Below are 17,636 nucleotides of genomic sequence, written 5' to 3' on the forward strand. Positions count from 1 at the left end.
TCCCCAGGTTTCCAGAAATCATTTTCCATCCTTCCCTGAGGAGGAGCAGCCCTGGCTGCTCCAGTTGTTTCTGTCTGGGAAGCAGCAGCCCCAGTGCTGTGCCAGGAATGTCACTGGGTTTGAACTGGAACTTCACTCCCTGTTTACTGGAATCTGCAAAAACACTTCTCAGCTGAGTAAGGCAGGAAGGAGGAAAGAAAATCCAACGTGGGCATTCTGGGGATAATTAAAAATACAGAATTATGGGAGAATCTTCTCACCTAACCCCTTGGTTTTGTCTCTGTTTGGAGTCAGCAAAGCCAAGTGATTCCTGAGCTGAACAACAGCTGCAGCTCAGCCTCTGGATTGTGAGATTGTGGGAAAAGGGATCCTTGGATTTCTAACACACACCCTGTGGATTGTGAGATTGTGGGAGAAGGGATCTTTGGTTTGCATTTCTAGCCAAGAGCCAAAAGCCAAGTCCATACCATGAATCCACAGCCCAAGCCCATTAAAGCCACCCAGTAATTCCATGTTGTTCCCAGCTTTGGGAAGAGGCAGCTCCTCCCATCCTTGGTAACTGAGCTCCATCCCAGTGCCACCAGTGAAAGTGGATTTGGTGACAAGCGCTGAGGGATGGCTTTGTCCAGTGGCTTCAGACTTGGGAGGATCCTGTGCCATTTCCAAAGGATTTGGAGGGAAAATTCCATCTGCTCCCTGGAGGGAAGCTGGAGCACCACGTGCCAAGTGATGTCCTTGTCCAGCAGCTCTGACCTCAGTTTCCTGGTTCAACATTTCCAAATAAAGATGTATCAAGTAAAAAATAAAATTATTTTAATAGATCTTAATTAAGACCAATCTCAAGCACATCATCAGCCGTGTTTTTAACACCTTTGTTACACCAGCATTTACATGAGAGCAATCCTGTGGTGAGCCCCTGACAACACCCAGGGAAAGGTTTGATGGTAAAATTCCAAGTCCAAATCCCACCTTACCCAGCCAGCCTGGGCTGCTTCCATGGCTTGGACAAGTGATTTGTTGGAGAAGAGTGGGAGCAGCTCTTCAGTGGCCTCCAGAGGAATCCCCTCAGTTCTTGGCTTTGCCCTTTTTGGCTGGAAGTCTCCCTGTTGCTTCCAGGTATTTGTTGATGATTTCCTCCTGAGTGCTGGCTGAACAGGGCTGGTATTTGCAATATTCCATGGTGTACTCCCCTTTTCCCTGCAGAGATGGGGGAGAAAAAAAAGTGAGGATGGGCCACGTGCAACAACCTCCTGTGTGTGAAGGAACACCCAGGGATCCTCCACAATCCCACCCAGACAAAACTCCTCAGGTACACAGGAATTGTTTGGGCAGGAATTGCAGAGCTCTGGTTCGATGTGATCTCATTCCCTGCTGCAGCTGCCATGGGAGGATGATGCAATCAGCCCAAATTTACAGAATCAAATCAAAAGCAGAAAGGAGCAGGAGGACTCACCTCTGTGCAAGACCTCAGCTCAGTGGCATATCCAAACATGTCATTCAGTGGCACCTAAAATCCAAACAATATTTGCTGTAATGAGGTTTTTTCCATCACTCTAGGGCTATCAGCTAATTAATCCCAATTATGACATAAAGAGTCAGTGCTGTCTGTAAACAGCTCTGATTTAATGGTTTGCTGTTGTAAAGTATCTGTTATTTTAATTAGTTTATATTTGCAATGTGTTTTCAGCAGGAAACCTCAAAAATCTGAGTTTGAGTGCACTGGGAACTGGAATATCCTAAATTCAGTGATGAATCAACCAGCAAGGTTTGAGGTATCTCCAGACATTCCTCCAGGGATAATTTGGGAAGCAGAGGGGGGTGGTTGTCCTGAGCCCCCCACCCAGCAAGAAAACACCCAGTGATCCTTTCCAATCATTTTTAGGAAGGAGATAAAAGAAGGAACATTGAAATTGAGTCAACCCACAACTGTATCCATATAAACTGAGGGAAACAATGGAATCAAGCTGTCTTGGGGTGACTTTATGATGTTTGTATCCCCAGTTATCTGTTGTGTTGGTGTTGAATGTTGAGTTCTGCACTTTAGGCCTGGTTCCAGGAGTGAAGGGGGAGAGCAGAGGTGCAGAGTTTGTTATCACAGACTGCACTTGCTGCCCCATCCTTCACACAGACTGTGCTGTCTCCTTTGCCTTTGGGTGGTTTTTCTGGCTGGCTGAGGCAGAGAAGTTCCCTGGACTGTGGGTTTTTTTTTTTTCCTTTTTCTTGGAATTGTTTGAACCTGCTCTGGGCTGAAAAGCCAGCAGAGCACTGGGAGCTCACACCTGTGTCCCACCAGGCCTGGCCTGGGCTGTGACATTTCCAGCTCTGGAGAGATGAGAACAGCCTGAGTGAGCTGGGCTGCAACCCACAAAAAAACTCCTCTGAATGTGTCATCTCTTCAGAGCAGAGAGAGGTTTTGCTGTTTAGTATTGTTCATTTTTTGTGCTGGAGAGTGCTTTGCCTGTTAAATAAACATTTTTTTCCCCCACTTCTCTCCAAGGAAATATTTCCCTGAACCACTCGGGGTAGGGCTGCTTGAATCTGTTTCCTATAGAGACCCCATTCAGAGGTTTCCTCCCTAAATGAGGACACAAGAAGCCCAGGAAAAGGCAGGGGAGGAGCAGGGAGCACACAGACCTCAGCATAGAGGGTGAAGTGTCCCTCGGAGCCGTCCTGGCCCGTGATGACGCCGTGTCTCCGGTTGATCCCGCCTATCACGGCTCCCTGGAATTCCGTGGGAGCCATCACCTCCACGGCCATGATGGGCTCCAGGATTCGTACAGCTCCGTTCTCCATGGCTGGCCAAGGAGGGAATGGAGAACGAGGGATTGCTTAGGAATAGCTCAGGAATAAACTGCTTCCATATCCATGCTGAAATAGCCAAAAAAACACGCCCAAAAAGTCTCCCCCCAAAAAAGTCCTAAAATCACTCACCGGACACCCAAAATCTGCACTGAAACAACCAAACCTGTCAAAATTCCACGGAAAAACATCAGGAAAAATTCAGCCATAAAAAGGTCAAAGGTGAGCCAGGGGTAAGGCAAGCTGCTCCCACACCCAGCAGCACACGGTTTGTCCCAGCACAAGCTGCACTGGTGCTGGGCAGTTAATTTGAGTTGATTTGAGCATCCATGGGAGAAGCAGCCTGGTCTGACAGAGTTTTGGACAGACAGGACTCCAGGAACAATGACAGGACAGACTGGGAACCACACAGGGATTTGGCCCAATGAGTTCCAACCTAAGCTGCAGTGGTCAGAGGTTGAACTTTCAGCCAATCCCAAGTGCCTGCCCAGGAACATGAAGATGGGTATTTAAGGTCAAGTTGAGAACAATAATAAAAGCTTTTTGTCACAGGGATCACAGAGTGATGTGTCTGTGTCTCAGACCCAGCAGCAGTCAATGTTACAATGGTTTGTGGTTAATGCCAGGGGGAAAACCATGATCCACACAGGGAACTGCAGCCCCCGGCCTTTCATTCCTGGAGCCATCACCACAGAATCACCAAGGGTGGAAAGGAGCTCCAGGATCATCAGGACCAACCTTTGGCTGACAGCACTGTGCCCACTGAGCCCTGCTGGGAAATGCCACAGCCACAGGTGGTCTCAGGGATTGTGACCCCAGCACTTCCAAGGCAGCCCCCTTCCAGGTTGAACCTCTCCTTCAGTGAAGGAATTTTTCCTAAAAAAAGCTCAGTTTGACTAAATGTGCTCTTCTTACCCCATAAGGATGGAGCTGGTGGTGTGGCTGCACTGAATTCTAGGAAAAGAGGATTTCCTTCATACAGTCACAGGAATTATTGTGCCTCCCTCAGGAATTCTATGAGCTCTTGTACGTGTTCTGCTCCATAAAACTGGGCAAGCTTTGGGGGCATGAAAGGAGAGGAAGGAGAGGAAGGAGAGGAAGGAGAGGAAGGAGAGGAAGGAGAGGAAGGAGAGGAAGGAGAGGAAGGAGAGGAAGGAGAGGAAGGAGAGGAAGGAGAGGAAGGAGAGGAAGGAGAGGAAGGAGAGGAAGGAGAGGAAGGAGAGGAAGGAGAGGAAGGAGAGGAAGGAGAGGAAGGAGAGGAAGGAGAGGAAGGAGAGGAAGGAGAGGAAGGAGAGGAAGGAGAGGAAGGAGAGGAAGGAGAGGAAGGAGAGGAAGGAGAGGAAGGAGAGGAAGGAGAGGAAGGAGAGGAAGGAGAGGAAGGAGAGGAAGGAGAGGAAGGAGAGGAAGGAGAGGAAGGAGAGGAAGGAGAGGAAGGAGAGGAAGGAGAGGAAGGAGAGGAAGGGGGAAAAAAAAGGAGGATAGTTGTGGGGTGGAGGGAAGGATAAGTGTGTGGATGAATGGAGGGATACCAGGCAGCAGGAGCCATGCAAGCAGGAGGCTGTACCTTGTTTGAGGGCCCCCTCTCCTGCCCTGATGAAGGAGATCTCGTTGGAGTCCACCATGTGATGGGCCCCGTCCTCCAGCACGAAGCGCACGCCCGAGATGCGGTGCCCTGACACCAGCCCCTTCTCACAGGCATCTCTGAAGCCCTGCAACAACACCTCCAAGTCACCTCCAAGTCACCTCCAAGTCACCTGCAGCCTCTGCACTGCCCTGCTCAGCAGCACCTCCGTTTGATTTTACAAATAAAATATCACAGAACAAGGAAAAACGGCCTCAGGATTTGCCTTTTTAAGGGATTCCACGGCCAAACCCCAAAAGAATGCTCAGTGTGGAAAGAGCTCTTGCCTAGAGAACAAGATTCCTTTAAGAAAATGTGTTTTTTCAGGATTTGGCAAAAATTTTTAAGTGTTGCACCATGGAAAAGTGAAGGAATAACTGTAGGTTATTACAGGAATTCCAAGATGTTGGTAGGTTAATTAAAGCTGTGTGTGATAAATTATACAGTGAGGCAGTCACAGAGGAGATAAAGAAAGAGAATTTGGGAACTGAGGCAGGAAATGCAGTTTAATTACAGTTTCCTCCATAACTGGCCTCAGAGAAGTCACAGAAGTTGCATATTTGGGGCTTGGGAGGAGAACTGTGGGGCCACAAGCAGAAGCAGAAGAGGCCAAGGAAAAGCAGCTTGAGGAGGAGGCTCTGCCAAGGGAAACAGAACCAGCACACACCACCAAAGGAAACAGCAGCTCCTGAATGAACCCCAGGAAAGCCCAGGAATGCAAGACATGAAGTAAAACCACAGAGCTGTGATGCTGCTGCCACTGGAGCAATGGGAAAAGCCTCCTTTCCTGGGGCAAGGCAGGCACAGCAAATGTGGGTGGTACTGCAGGAAAAACAGCAATCAGGATTTTCTGTGCCACAGACAAAGGTTTGTACCTTTTCCACAGCGGGCACGAACTGCTTGGGAATATTTGTGCCAATGGTTCTGTCCTCAAATTCCAGTTTGGTGAAGTTCTCTGGCTCCAGGGGCTCCAGCACTCCGATCACTTTGCCGTACTGGCCTGCTCCTCCCGACTGCTTCTTGTGGGTGAACTCAAACCTAAACCCCAGCAATCCCCAAAACACCACGTTACTGGTGACACAAACCACAGCTTTCCATGGAAAACATTCCCATTCTGCTTTTCAGACAATCACAGACGGCCTTGGGTTGGGAGGGAATCCAGATTTACAATTCTATGGGCAGGGACTCTCTCTGTTATCCGAGGCTGCTCCACGCCCCATCCCATCTGGACAATTCCAGGCATAGAGCAGCCACAAATTCCCTGGAAAACCTGTGCCACGGCCTGCCCAGCGTGCCGGGCAAGGATTTCTTGCCGATATCCCCCCGAATTCTGTTTCAAACGCTGCCGGGACGGATGCGCTGCCCCGTCCGCGGCTCGGAGCCGCCCCGCCCGCTCCGGCCCCGCCCGGGCGCTTCCTGCGGGAGGAGGAAGCGGCTCCCCGGGCACGGAGCCGCCCCCGAGCCGCTCCCCGGGCACGGAGCCGCCCCCGAGCCCATTCCCGGCCATGGAGCTGCCCCCCAGCCAATTCCCGGCCAGCCGGGCCGCGGCCGTGGCCCTGGGCTACCTGTGCTACCTGCGGGGGTGGCCCCGGCCGGGGGCTGCAGCTGCGGGAGCTGCGGAGCGCCCGGCACCAGGTGAGAGCGAGGGACCGGGACGGGACCGGGACGGGACCGGGGACTGGGGACCCGGCACCGGGGGACCCGGCACCGGGGAACGGGACCCGGCCCCGGCTTCTTCCCACGGAGAGGGCAGAGCACCGGGAGCCGCACACAGTGTGGAGTGTCCCCTCTGGGACCATCCCAAAGCCACCCGGTGTCACCGCTCCAGGTGACCCCACCTGGGCTGGGTGATGTCCCAAGGTCCTTGCCAGGCTGTGTCCCTTTGGGGGTCCTGGCAGGAGCTCGGTGTCACCAGGGGCGGGGCAGCGATGTGAAACAGCCCGTGTGTCACCTGGGCACGGCACCGGCACCGGGCCAGGAGGAACCTCCCAGGGAGGAGGAGGAGGAAGAGGAGGAGGCTGCTGGGTGCTCCTGGGGGTGCCAGGACACAGCAAAGCCCTGCCCTGGGTTTGCAGGGACACCTGGCACCGCAGGGACACCAAACCTGGCACAACACACCTGGCACTGCAGGGACACAGCAAACCCCCTCCCAAAACAAGGGTCAAATTCCAGCTGCTCCCTTCTCTATAGCCAGAAAAAACACAGGGCATGATCCAATTCATAATGACCTGCAAAATAGAATTAATAGAAGGAAGCACTGGAGGCTTTTAGGTGAGTATATAAGCAAGCAGCAAATTCTGGGATAGAAGCACCCAGGAGCCCAAAATTGGCATTTCAGGGGTGTTCAGGGTTAGAAGTGAGGGTGGGGAGGCCCTGGCACACAGTGCCCATCCCTGGCAGTGCCCAGGCCAGGTTGGACATTAAGGTTTGGAGCAGCCTGGGGCAGTGGGAGGTGTCCCTGCCCATGGCAGGGGATGGCACTGGATGGGATTTAAGGTCCCTTCCAATCCAAACCATCCTGGGATTCTCTGATTTTGTCCAGGCCATTCAACATTTACCAAAAGAAATATTATTAATATTTTCCCTTTTTTAGGACATTGATGATGTTGGGCACAAGTACTACCTGGAACTGGAGCTGGAAGATGTGCTGGACAAAGTGAGTCAGACTGCTTTCATTTCACACTCTGTGGACACAGCACTTGATACTTTGAACCATGCTCCTGATCAGGCCCCAAAAAGGCAGAATTTTAACCAAAAGGAACCCACTGAGCACGTGGTACCTTGCACTACACAATGCTGCAGGGATGACAGGGACGTTTCAGTGTCACTCAGCTCCAGCTGAACGGCACAAGGGACATTGTGCACCCCTTCCATCACTGCAGAAAGCTAACCCCACCCTTAAACATTCACAGGAATAACAGGAATTTAACCTTGTCCAAATAATCACAAATCTCTGCAGGACCAGACTCGGAGAAAACAGCAACTACGTAAAAATTCCATTTTCACAAGTGCATATTGCCCAGGTTATACACATATTCAATCAGATAATAATGCACATCATTAACTCTGCAACAGGCCAGGACTGTGAGCTGCACTGCTGAGGTTCTGTATCACCTGGGCAGCAAAACCTCTGCTCCAGATGTGCAGGTCACAGTGCAAGGAGAGCTCAGGAGCACAGAGGAAGCAGATCAGGAATTCTACAACTGGATCAGGAGCCTGGAAAAGGAACTTGTGGCTGAGAACATCCCAGGTACAACCCAGGGCTGGGAGAGGGCTCAGGCCTTCACCCTGCTGCTTCCCTTTCTATTTGGGGGGTCTGCAATCACAGGCACTGCATTTATTCCTGATTCTGAGTGTTCTGGCACTGTCACCTCTTCCTGCTCCCTCTGTGTCCTGGCACAGCACATCCAACACCCCAAACGTCCAAGCAGGGGCTGCTGTCACCTCAGAGCAAGCCCTGCCTTCGAGACCTGGCATTTATATTAGGAGAAAAAAGGAGAAAAAAAAGGAGCAGAACACCCTGGCAGCGTCCCAGGCCAGGCTGGATGGGGTTTGGAGCAGCCTGGGACAGTGGGAATGTCCCTGCCATGGCAGGGGTGACACTGGATGGGATTTAAGGTCCTTCCAAACCATTCCAGGATTATGTGAAGTGGGAGGGAAACTCTGTGGTGATGGAGCAGCTCTGCCAAAGGCTGTGGAAGGTTGTGTGACTTTAGCAGCAAGGCCTGTGGGAGGTGATAATGTTCTGTTAAGGGCTCTCTTTAACATCCAGTGTTTATTTTGGTTCCAGACAGCCATGGGAACGTTCCCCCAGAGCTGGAACCCATCCACCTGCTGGCCTGGGTGGCCTCTGGCTACGTGATCTGGCAGAATTCCACTGAAAACACCAAATTCCACCTTTCCCAAGTTAAACACGTGAAGCAAGTGGTGAGTTCCCAGCAGGAGCACAATCCCAGACTGGTTTGGACTGGAGGGACCTTAAAGTTCATCCCATTCCCCTCCTCCCTGCATGGGCAGGGACACCTTCCACAGCCCAGGGTGCTCCCAGCCCATCCAGCCTGGCCTTGGCTTTCCCTGGAAAGTATTCAAGAGCTAAGCAGTTATGGCAAGGAGAATTAATTAAATGAACAGAATTCTACAGATCCTCCCAGTTTTGCTGTGTTCCATTAGAGAAAATAAATTCTGAGTTATAAATAACCCTAAAGTGATTGAAATTCAAGGCAGTTTCCCACAGGAGGCAGGAAAAAGCAGCAGGATTTAGGATTTAGAAAACCAAAAGCTCCAAAAGTTTTGTCCCTGTGAACAGAATTCCCAGGAAGTTCTGGGTCTGAAGGAAAGACAGGAATTCCCTGTGGGAGCAGGATTTGTGAGTGTTTTGCTCCCTCTGATGGCATTTTAGAGAATTCACAGCTGCTGCAGGGCTGTGCACCAGCATAAAGATGTTCTAACAAATTTAAGGATAAAGGAGACAAATAACAATTAACTAACCCAGCTGCCATCTCTCCTGGGTAATTTTGTCTCCTTTTCCCTGAAAAGCACAGGAAAGGAATCTCTTCCAAAGGCCAGGGTTTTTTTTTGTCACTCAGAATCCCTGACTGTCACTCACTCTAAGGCCTCTGGAACGTCCTTGTCCTCAATTTTATTTGGGATTGTTTGGGTTAAACTGACACCTTCTAGAATGAGGTGTTTCCATCCCAAAGAATTCCTGACTGATCTGGTCTCTGTCAGGCAGGAATTAGAAGTTTAAAGCTTTACATTCAGTGTCTCCTGGGCAGTTTTGGAGTGCACAGAAATTCAAACCAAGAGCTGCAATTTTGTTCCAGTGCCTGAGCTCCACTTGCTTAATTTGTGATCCTGAGCTGCCAGTTTTATCTGAAATCCATCAGGGAATTTTTGTGATCACCACAGAGAACTGAATCACTTTTTCTGAGGTGGGAGAATCCCCAAATCCACCCCTTTTCATCCTGTCTTTCCAGAAAAGAAGTGATGAAGATCTTCAGTTTGACTACGTGGTTCTACTCCACGAAATGGTGTCCCAGGTAAATAATTTTATTCCTAAAAAGCCTTTTTTGGGTGTTTTAGGACTGAGCTCCAGCTCAGACACAGAATTGATCCTGCAGGGTGAGCTCAGGGTCCCCATCCCTGCCTGTCTCAGCATTCCAGGAGCACCAGCAGCGATTTCCAGCTGTTTGGGGGCTTTCTTGGGAATGGCTGAGGTTCAAAACTGCTCCCTCACAGCTCTCCCCTGGGAGATCCCAGTGCCAAAGTGAGCAGGGATAAAGGGAAGGGAAATCCTGGATGCTCAGCAGAATTCCAGCTGGGCTCTGGATGCCTCCATGGCCCAGGACAGAGACCTCAGCAATCCCAGTAACCCCCAGCACAAACTGGCCCCCAGAACAGCATTTACATCCTGTGCTGCTCTCCAGCACAATCCTGGGATCTGGGCAGGTGTTTTCATAGGAAAACCCCAGAAAAATCGGGAAGAGAACTCTTGACTGTAACAATCCAGGGATCTCCCTCCCAGTCCCAGCTCTGCTGCTCCTGACCCTCCCTGCACTCCCTCGGGTTTAATTCCCCATTTTTCCATGAAGAAAACCCCAGGCTGGCTAGGGGAGGGCAGCAGGGGTTGTTCACGTGCTGTGTGTGTCCCACAGGAGGTGCTGCCCTGGCAGGTGACCCTGCTGTGGCACCCCCAGCGTGGGGCCCGGGTGTCCCAGTGCCAGGGACCAGGAGCAGGGAACACCTGAGCACCCCTGGGAGCAGCTCCAGAGCTCCCAGCCCTGGCAGGAGGCACAGAAGGAGATGGGAGTGAGGATTTACCACGGTACAAGAGACGAAATTAAAACTTTCCTGAGCGTTTCTGATCTGAGAATTCCAAAGGAACTTCCTCAAGAATTGCCAGCAGGAATACTCACGGCACAGGGGCACAGATGTTCTCCCTGAAGGCAACTTTGGGCTTCCCCATGGTGCAAGGACAACCATATTCCCTCTCCATTCTCTGCAGGAAAAAAAAATCCACAGTGATCAGGGGGATTCCCACTGGGAATTATTTAGGATTCATCACTTTTTTGGTTGGGGGCTTTTCGTTGTTATTTTTAAATTAACAAATTATTCCACATCAAGACCTGCAGCTTCAGGTGCAGGAAAAGGAAACAGCATTAATTATGTTATTAAAATTCAAGTTTTTCAAGGCAAATTTGACTTTTTCTTCATTCTGTCAATGTTTAAGATACATCTTTGCTGTTAAGATTCAAATATGGACATCAGCTGGAATGAAACAAATCCCTGTAACTACTCCTTTCTCCCTGCACCAGCTTTTATTAGGGAATGGTACATTTAAAACCACAGAAACAGGATTTTTCTATAGAAATCAATTATAATTAGGTATTATTAATTATTATAAGCAAAGGCTGCTAGAGTAAAGTGTAGTGTTGAATACATTTTGCATGGATTTGAACCAAATCCTAAAAATACTCCAGGCAAAAATTCCTTTTAGAAGCCTTCAGAATGGAACCACTGGAGAGGAAAGAACCTTCAAAAGCTGATTTAAAAGCTCAACTTTTCCCTAAGCAGCAGGGAGGAATAGGGAGGAGGAAGAGGAGATGGGAAAAGCAGAATCCATGGAATGTGGTTCCCAAATTACCTGGGCATAGATTTCCAGGTGCAGCTCCCCCATGCCAGAGACAATGGTCTCCTTGCTCTCCTCATCAAAGTGGATCCTGAAGGTGGGATCTTCCCTGGTGAAGCGACCCAGGCCTTTGGAGAATTTATCCAGATCATTCTGAAACACAAGCCAAGCTTTACTCAGCATCCAGGAGTCATTCCAATCATAAAGCCTCAAGTTTTCCCCATCCACTCCTGAGCATTTCTGCTCTTTGGGGTTATTTTATGGATTTTATAACTCTTGATTAAAGTGTTCATTATTTCTTTCAAGTTCATGTTTCTGGCTGAGTGACAGCATGCAGCTCAGCCCTGGGTTATCCAAGGGTTAAAATCTTGGATATTTGGGATTAAAACACTTTCAAGCAGTGCTTAGATTGTTCCATAAAATCACAAAGCAGCAAAGGGAGGGAACTCGGGGAGAAGAGGCTGCTCCAAAGGCTCCCACCTTGTTGGCAGGCTTCATAGCCACGGAAATGACAGGGTCAGGGACGTGGATGGATTCCTGTGGGGCCAAGGACAAGGACATGATTAGAAAATTCCAGCCAAATCCCGGGGACTCCCAGGGCAAGGGGGGCTCACCATGGAGATGTCAGTGCTGGTTTTGTCTGTGAACGTGTCCCCACTGGCACAGTCGATCCCAAACAGGGCACAGATGTCTCCAGCATAAACCTCGTTGACATCCTGAGGGGAGGAAAACTCCTGTTCAGACAAGTCTGGGGCAAGAGGAGCTCTGGCTGCCCCTGGAAGTGCCCAAGGCCAGGCTGGACAGGGCTTGGAGCACCCCGGGACAGTGGAAGGTGTGCTCATGTCACTGGATGATCCTTAAGGCCCTTTCCATCCCAAACCACTCCAGGATCAATTCTGTCTTTCCCTCACATCCCAACTCCACCTGGAATACAGAAGATCCATAAACACTTTGTTTTAAAGGTGGACACCGAGCTCCTTTGGATTAAAAACCCCTGCAAATCTCCGTTTATTCAAAGCACAAAAGGCAGGGCTCAGCCTGGATTAATTCAGGATGCAACAAGAAGCAAAGGTGTCAAGAAGCAAACACCATCAGGCAGCGCTGACCCATGCAGGGGTACATATTATGGGCTGGCAGCCCATCCCTGGGGCTGCACTCACCTCCATGTTGTCCGAGTGCATCCGGACCAGTCTCTGCACCCTGACCTTCTTCCCCGTGCGAGTGTTGTAGATGTAATCTGATTTTTTCAGCATGCCCTGGTACACCCTGACGTAGGTTAACTGCCCAAACCTGCCGGCCTGCAAGCACAAAGCACCAAAAATCTCATCATTCTGGCAGCCAGCACCAATTCCGAGCACCAGCTGCACTGCAAAAATGGAAATAGATTTTTTTTTTCACTTGGCTCTGCAATGGAATTTGGAGATTTTCTGAAGCAGTTTTTCACTCCCAAACCTTCCCAACAGAGACACGGGTTACCATGGAATCTGGCCAGACATTTTCCATATTCCAAACAAATCCTGAAGTGCTGCTCTTTAAATTACCAAACAACTTCTTTGCTTAACTCTCTGCACTTTTTCCTCTCTGACTCTCTCACATCTCATTGTTTCCAAACGTAGGATTTTCCCCTGAAAATATTTCAATTAAACCAACAAACGTTCAAGTTTTAACCAAGAAAACCAGGAAATACTTGAGGTCCAGAACCCACCCTAAAGTTCCAAACTGGCAGCATTTGTACATCTTATGGTTGAATTTTTTTTTTTAATAAATTAAATTTCAATTGAAGTTAAATATGAACTGATTGCAGTATAAAGTGATTTCAAAGGTAAGTTTTGGTAGCACCACCTGGAGTGTCTCCCTGACCTGTGGGAAGGAGCAGTGACTCACCTCCAGTTTGAAGGCAAGGCCGATAAAAGGCTGGGAATCATCACGAGCAGAGTTCAACAGGAACTTGGTCTGGTCTTGAGAATCCCTTAAAAACAGGGATCAGAGGGAGGGGAGGTTAGGAACCAACACAGGAGTCTCCTCTAAACGTTTATGGGCTCTGCTCTTGGAGTTCCCATGTCTGGGTGGGCTCTGCTCCCAGGGAACAGGGACAGGAGGAAAGGGAACAGCCTCAGGCTGGGCCAGGGCAGGCTCAGGGTGGAATCAGCTGGAATTTCCCCATGGAAAAAGGGTGGTGAGGTCTTGAAGGGGCTGCCCAGGGAGGTTTGGAGTGCCCATCCCTGGAGGTGTCCAAGGAATTCCTGGATGTGGCACTCGGTGCTCTGGGTTGGGTGACAAAGGGAGGATTTGGCACAGCTTGGACTCGATGATCCTGGAGCCCCTTTCCAGCCTCAGGGATTCTGGGATTCATGTCCATAAAAATAAAAAGCTATTTACACACCTGGGATGGGGTCCCTCCTCTAGGCAGGCCTGGCTTTGAGGGCTGCCATCAGTTCTAAAGAATTATTTGATAATCATTGTCCAAATGTAACACGGGTTGGGTAAAATCCCAGTCCAGGAAGTAACCTTAGAATGAGAGAGCAGCTTTGGGACTTGGTGCCAAATTCTGGTGGCATTGTTTGATACCAATGGTAAAGGATTATGGCTCTCGTTAGGAATGTTTCCTGCTTCGAAACAATTCCATGGAATGCCAGGTTTGGTTTGGGTGGGAAGGGTCCTTAAAGCCCATGCAGTGCCCCTGCCCCTGGGGCCACTCACCCCTGGTTGAGGAGAGCGTAGTTCTCCACCTCAGAAGGATTGGGAAGGTATTCCAGGACAGCATCCAGCAGTGGCTGCACCCCTTTGTTCTTCAGGGCACTTCCCACGAGGACAGGGGTGAAGGATTTCTGCAGCGTTGCCCTTCGGATTGCCAGCTGAAAAACATCCCTGTGAGTTCCTCCTGCAGCACAGCCCAGTTAATTCCCTGGCTTTCCTGGGCTTCTCCACTCCTGGAGCAAAGAGCTGCTCCCACACATCCCTGGACACCCCCAACACAAGGGCTTCCCATAAAACCAGAATTCTTTCCAATGCAAAGCAAAACCAAGTTGGGAATGGAAGGAACGGGAATTCGGCTGAGGTGCCAACTCCAGCAAACAGAATTCCTGATACATTTATTGAGGGGACAGGGACTCAGGTGAGGGAACAGCCAGCACGAGGAAGGTACCTTTAGCTGTGCAGCCGTGGGAATCTTCTCCTCCAGGAACAGCTCCCCCAGGAGCTCATCAGCGTTGGCCACGCACTCGATGAGCTCCCGGCGCCGCTCCGCAGCCTCCGCACGGAACTCGGCCGGGATCTCCTCGAACCTCAGGGTCTGGCTGCACACACAGGGACACTGTGACTGCCAGGAATGCCACAGGCACCGCCCTGCCTGAGAACAACCCACCCTTCGCCTAGATCCTGGGAAAAAAACCCCCTGTGAACATCAGCGTGTTATCTCTGATGTGGGGGAATCCTTCCCGCTGCTGGCAGGAGATCCAGAGATCAGGAAAACTTCCCAACAGCCTCACCCACGGCTTATCTTCATCCCAGGGATGCTGCAGGATCCCATCACGGAGCAGCCTCCTGCTTCTCCACGTGGGAAGCGTGGCCACCATCCCTTCACAGCAACCAAGTCCTGCTGCAGCCACCCCCACCCAGTGCAGGACCCTCAGCTCCAGCACAAGCCCATTCCCAAATTTCCACAAGAGCTGGGTTTCATCTCTGAAGAGGAACTGCAGGAATTCCTCCTGCAAAGAGCAGCTCCAGCTAGGAAAAAAGCAATTTCCAGGACTTACCCAAGTGCCCCATCAAAATAGATTGCTTTTTCTTCAATGAGATCTATAATTCCTTTAAAGTTCCCCTCCAGCCCAATTGGAATCTGAATAAAAGCTGCATTGTGTTTCAACTTGGATCTGAAAAAGGAGAAAACAGGAATTAATGAAGAAAAAAAGTAATTTCTATGTGCATGCTCCAGATGGTCTTTGAGCAACATTCCCCTCCCACCAAATCTCTGTGCCCAAATCTGCCAAAATGAATAAAAACCACCCAGTTGTGGTTTAGGGCTTTGTATCCCACCTTTTTGTATCCCACCAGGCCCAGGGAGCAACTCCCACGGGAAAGGCAGCAGGGGAAACCAGTTTGAGATTGATTGCTTGATTAAGGGAGTTGCTTCTCCCTTTAATGAGTATTAATGAGTTTATCTCATGGATGAAATTAGGCAGGGAGTAAGCAGGACCTCCAGGAATCCAAACCACCCCATGTCACCTCCCTGCTGGAATTTCAGCAGCACCAGGATCTGGGGAAAACTAAGAGGCTGCTTTTAAAGCTGGTCCTGATACAGTTCCATCAACAAAATAAACATCAAAGCCCAGCCCTTGGTCACTGCAAATCTTGGCTGACACCAATATTTGGGGGGTTTTGGGACAACAGAGGTTTGTCCTGGGTCAGATCAGGAGTCAGGAATTCTCCAAACTGCAGGTCCCAAGAGAAGCCTTTCCAATATTGCTCCTAATGACCTGCCATGGGAGTGGAATTTCAGGAATCACTGTGAATGCCACAAACCTGAGCTGCTGCACTGCTCTGGCCGGGTTGGAGCCCATCCTGTCCAGTTTGTTGATGAAGGTGAGGAAGGGGACGTTGTAACGCCTCATCTGCCTGTTGACTGTGATGGTCTGGCACTGGACACCTCCCACAGCACAGAGAACCAGGATGGCTCCATCCAGCACCCTCAGAGACCTCTCCACTTCAATGGTGAAGTCCACATGGCCTGGACAACAAACACAAATAAAAATGATGAATGCACTGGAAAGGAGCAACGGCCAAGGGAATCAAAATGAGTCCCATCAGCTCAAGTGATGGGGGATGGAGTCATGGGATGGTTTGGGTGGAAAGGGACCTTAAACCCCATCCCACCATCCCAGGCTGCTCCAAGCCCCATCCAGCCTGGCCTGAGACACTGCCAGGGATCCAGGGGCCTCCCCACCCTCCCAGGGAACAATTCCTCCCCAATATCCCATCCAACCCTCTGTCAGTCTGAACCCATCCCTCCATGTTCCACCACAACCAGGGACACAAAGATGCACCACATGCCCTGTATCCATGAGAACAGCACTGCCCAGGTGTTCCCAGCTGCCCTGACCTGGTGTGTCGATGATGTTTATGTTGGTGTCCTTCCACATGGTGTAAGTGGCTGCAGACTGGATGGTGATGCCCCTCTGTCGCTCCAGCTCCATGGAATCCATGACAGCTCCAACTCCATCCTTACCTTTCACCTTAGGAGAAAAAAGAAAAAATAAAAGTAGTTCAAGGAGTTTGCTAAGAATTCATATTCCATCCCTGGAAGTGTCCAAGGCCAGGCTGGATGGGGCTTGGAGCAACCTGATCTATGGACAGGTGAGCTTTAAGTTCTCTTCCCACCCAACCCATTCCACAATTCTATGAATCCATGTGCAGGAGTGAAGCTTATGGACTGAGCATCATCCCTCGTGCAGAGGGGAAAGGCAGCACAGCGTGCAGGTGCACAAATCCCTGCTGGGGGCTCAGGCCGACCTCGTGCATCTGTGCGATCCTGCCCGTGTAGAACAGGATCCGCTCTGTCAGCGTCGTCTTGCCCGAGTCGATGTGAGCCGAGATGCCGATGTTCCTGATCCTCTCGTTGGGAAGGACTCCCGAGGAGCAGCGCCTGCACGAGGTCAGCAGGAGCTGCAAGGCCAGAGAAGGGCACGGGGTCAGCCAGGAGTGCATCCAACACAGCTCACAGCACACGAGGAATGGGACAAGGGGAAACGGCCCCGGGCTGTGCCACGGGAGGCTCAGGTTGGACACCACGAGGAATTTCTCCGTGGAAAAGGTGGTCAGGCTTTGGAAGGGGCTGCCCAGGGAGGTTTGGAGTTACCATCCCTAGAAGTGTCCAAGGAATTCCCTGGACGTGGCACTCAGGGCTGGGGACAAGGTGGGGATCGGGCACAGCTTGGACTCGATGGTCTTGGAGGGCTTTTCCAACGTGATTTATCCTGGCATTCACAGTGTCCATGGCTAAACTGCCAAACCGCTTCCCTACGCCTTCCTGTCAATCCATGGCGACCCGGTCACCTCGAGTCGAGTCAACTTGCCAGGGTCACCCTCGGAGCTCTGTCTCACCACACCCCGCACCCCTGCACGCCCGTCCCGCTGCTCCCTCCCGGTGTCCGTGTCCCTGTCCCCATCCATGTGACCGCGGCCCGTCCGGGGCTGTCCCTCCGCCCTCCATCCCCTCCGCTCCCGGTTCCCTCCCCTCTTGGGGCGCCGTCCCCTCCCGGCGGGGCGGTGCCGCTGTCGGTACCTGGATGTGCCGCGGGCGGCCCGGGGCCAGCCCGGCCCGTAACACCCCGAGCATGGCTCCGGCTGCGGCTGCGGCTCCGGCTCCGGCCCCGGCTCCGGCTCCGGCCCCGCTCCCGGCTCCAGCCCCGGCTCGCTCCCGCCTCTTCCGGGGCCTCGCGCAGGCGCCGCGGGCCCGCCCGGCCCCTCACGGTCCTCAGGGAGCGGCGGAGCCGGGAGGGAGCTCCAGGGAAGGAATGAGGGAAGGGAGGCTCCCGCCGAGGCCATCCCGGCTCCCCCCTGCCCCGCACGGCTTCTCATGGAGCGGCGGCG

At 51.4% G+C, this 17,636-nt stretch overlaps 2 protein-coding genes across 2 annotated transcripts; one reads left to right on the forward strand and one right to left on the reverse strand.

Moving 5' to 3' along the window:
- Nucleotides 1-791: 791 nt before the first annotated feature.
- Nucleotides 792-17,449, reverse strand: GFM1 (G elongation factor mitochondrial 1). Its single transcript, XM_014886150.2, has 18 exons — nucleotides 17,329-17,449; nucleotides 16,557-16,709; nucleotides 16,147-16,279; nucleotides 15,570-15,774; nucleotides 14,804-14,920; nucleotides 14,194-14,344; nucleotides 13,749-13,903; nucleotides 12,933-13,017; nucleotides 12,209-12,346; nucleotides 11,663-11,764; nucleotides 11,529-11,585; nucleotides 11,064-11,201; nucleotides 10,336-10,418; nucleotides 5,296-5,458; nucleotides 4,364-4,508; nucleotides 2,635-2,795; nucleotides 1,454-1,507; nucleotides 792-1,197 (listed from the first exon to the last, which is right to left on the reverse strand). Exons 1-18 carry the CDS (start codon nucleotides 17,380-17,382, stop codon nucleotides 1,066-1,068), a joined length of 2,226 nt encoding a protein of 741 aa, XP_014741636.2. The 5' UTR covers nucleotides 17,383-17,449; the 3' UTR covers nucleotides 792-1,065.
- LXN (latexin) lies at nucleotides 5,806-12,747 on the forward strand. The gene is given in 7 exon segments (XM_014886159.2): nucleotides 5,806-6,000; nucleotides 6,002-6,055; nucleotides 7,014-7,076; nucleotides 7,496-7,670; nucleotides 8,211-8,347; nucleotides 9,397-9,459; nucleotides 12,665-12,747. Coding segments are annotated over 7 exon segments (618 nt in total). The 5' UTR covers nucleotides 5,806-5,925; the 3' UTR covers nucleotides 12,716-12,747.
- Nucleotides 17,450-17,636: the final 187 nt, after the last annotated feature.

Source organism: Sturnus vulgaris, chromosome 10 (assembly GCF_052056855.1).
Source record: "Sturnus vulgaris isolate bStuVul1 chromosome 10, bStuVul1.hap1, whole genome shotgun sequence".
NCBI classification, from domain to species: domain Eukaryota; kingdom Metazoa; phylum Chordata; class Aves; order Passeriformes; family Sturnidae; genus Sturnus; species Sturnus vulgaris.

Bases quoted from the DNA above. Each gene is read 5' to 3' on its own strand.
- GFM1 (XM_014886150.2), bottom strand. From the start codon at position 17,382: ATGCTCGGGGTGTTACGGGCCGGGCTGGCCCCGGGCCGCCCGCGGCAC. The intron at 13,018-13,748 runs GTGAGTGGCCCC...CCTGTTTTTAAG, and splicing joins TACGCTCTCCTCAACCAGGG to GGATTCTCAAGACCAGACCA. The intron at 11,586-11,662 runs GTGAGCCCCCCT...TTGGCCCCACAG, and splicing joins CCAGCACTGACATCTCCATG to GAATCCATCCACGTCCCTGA.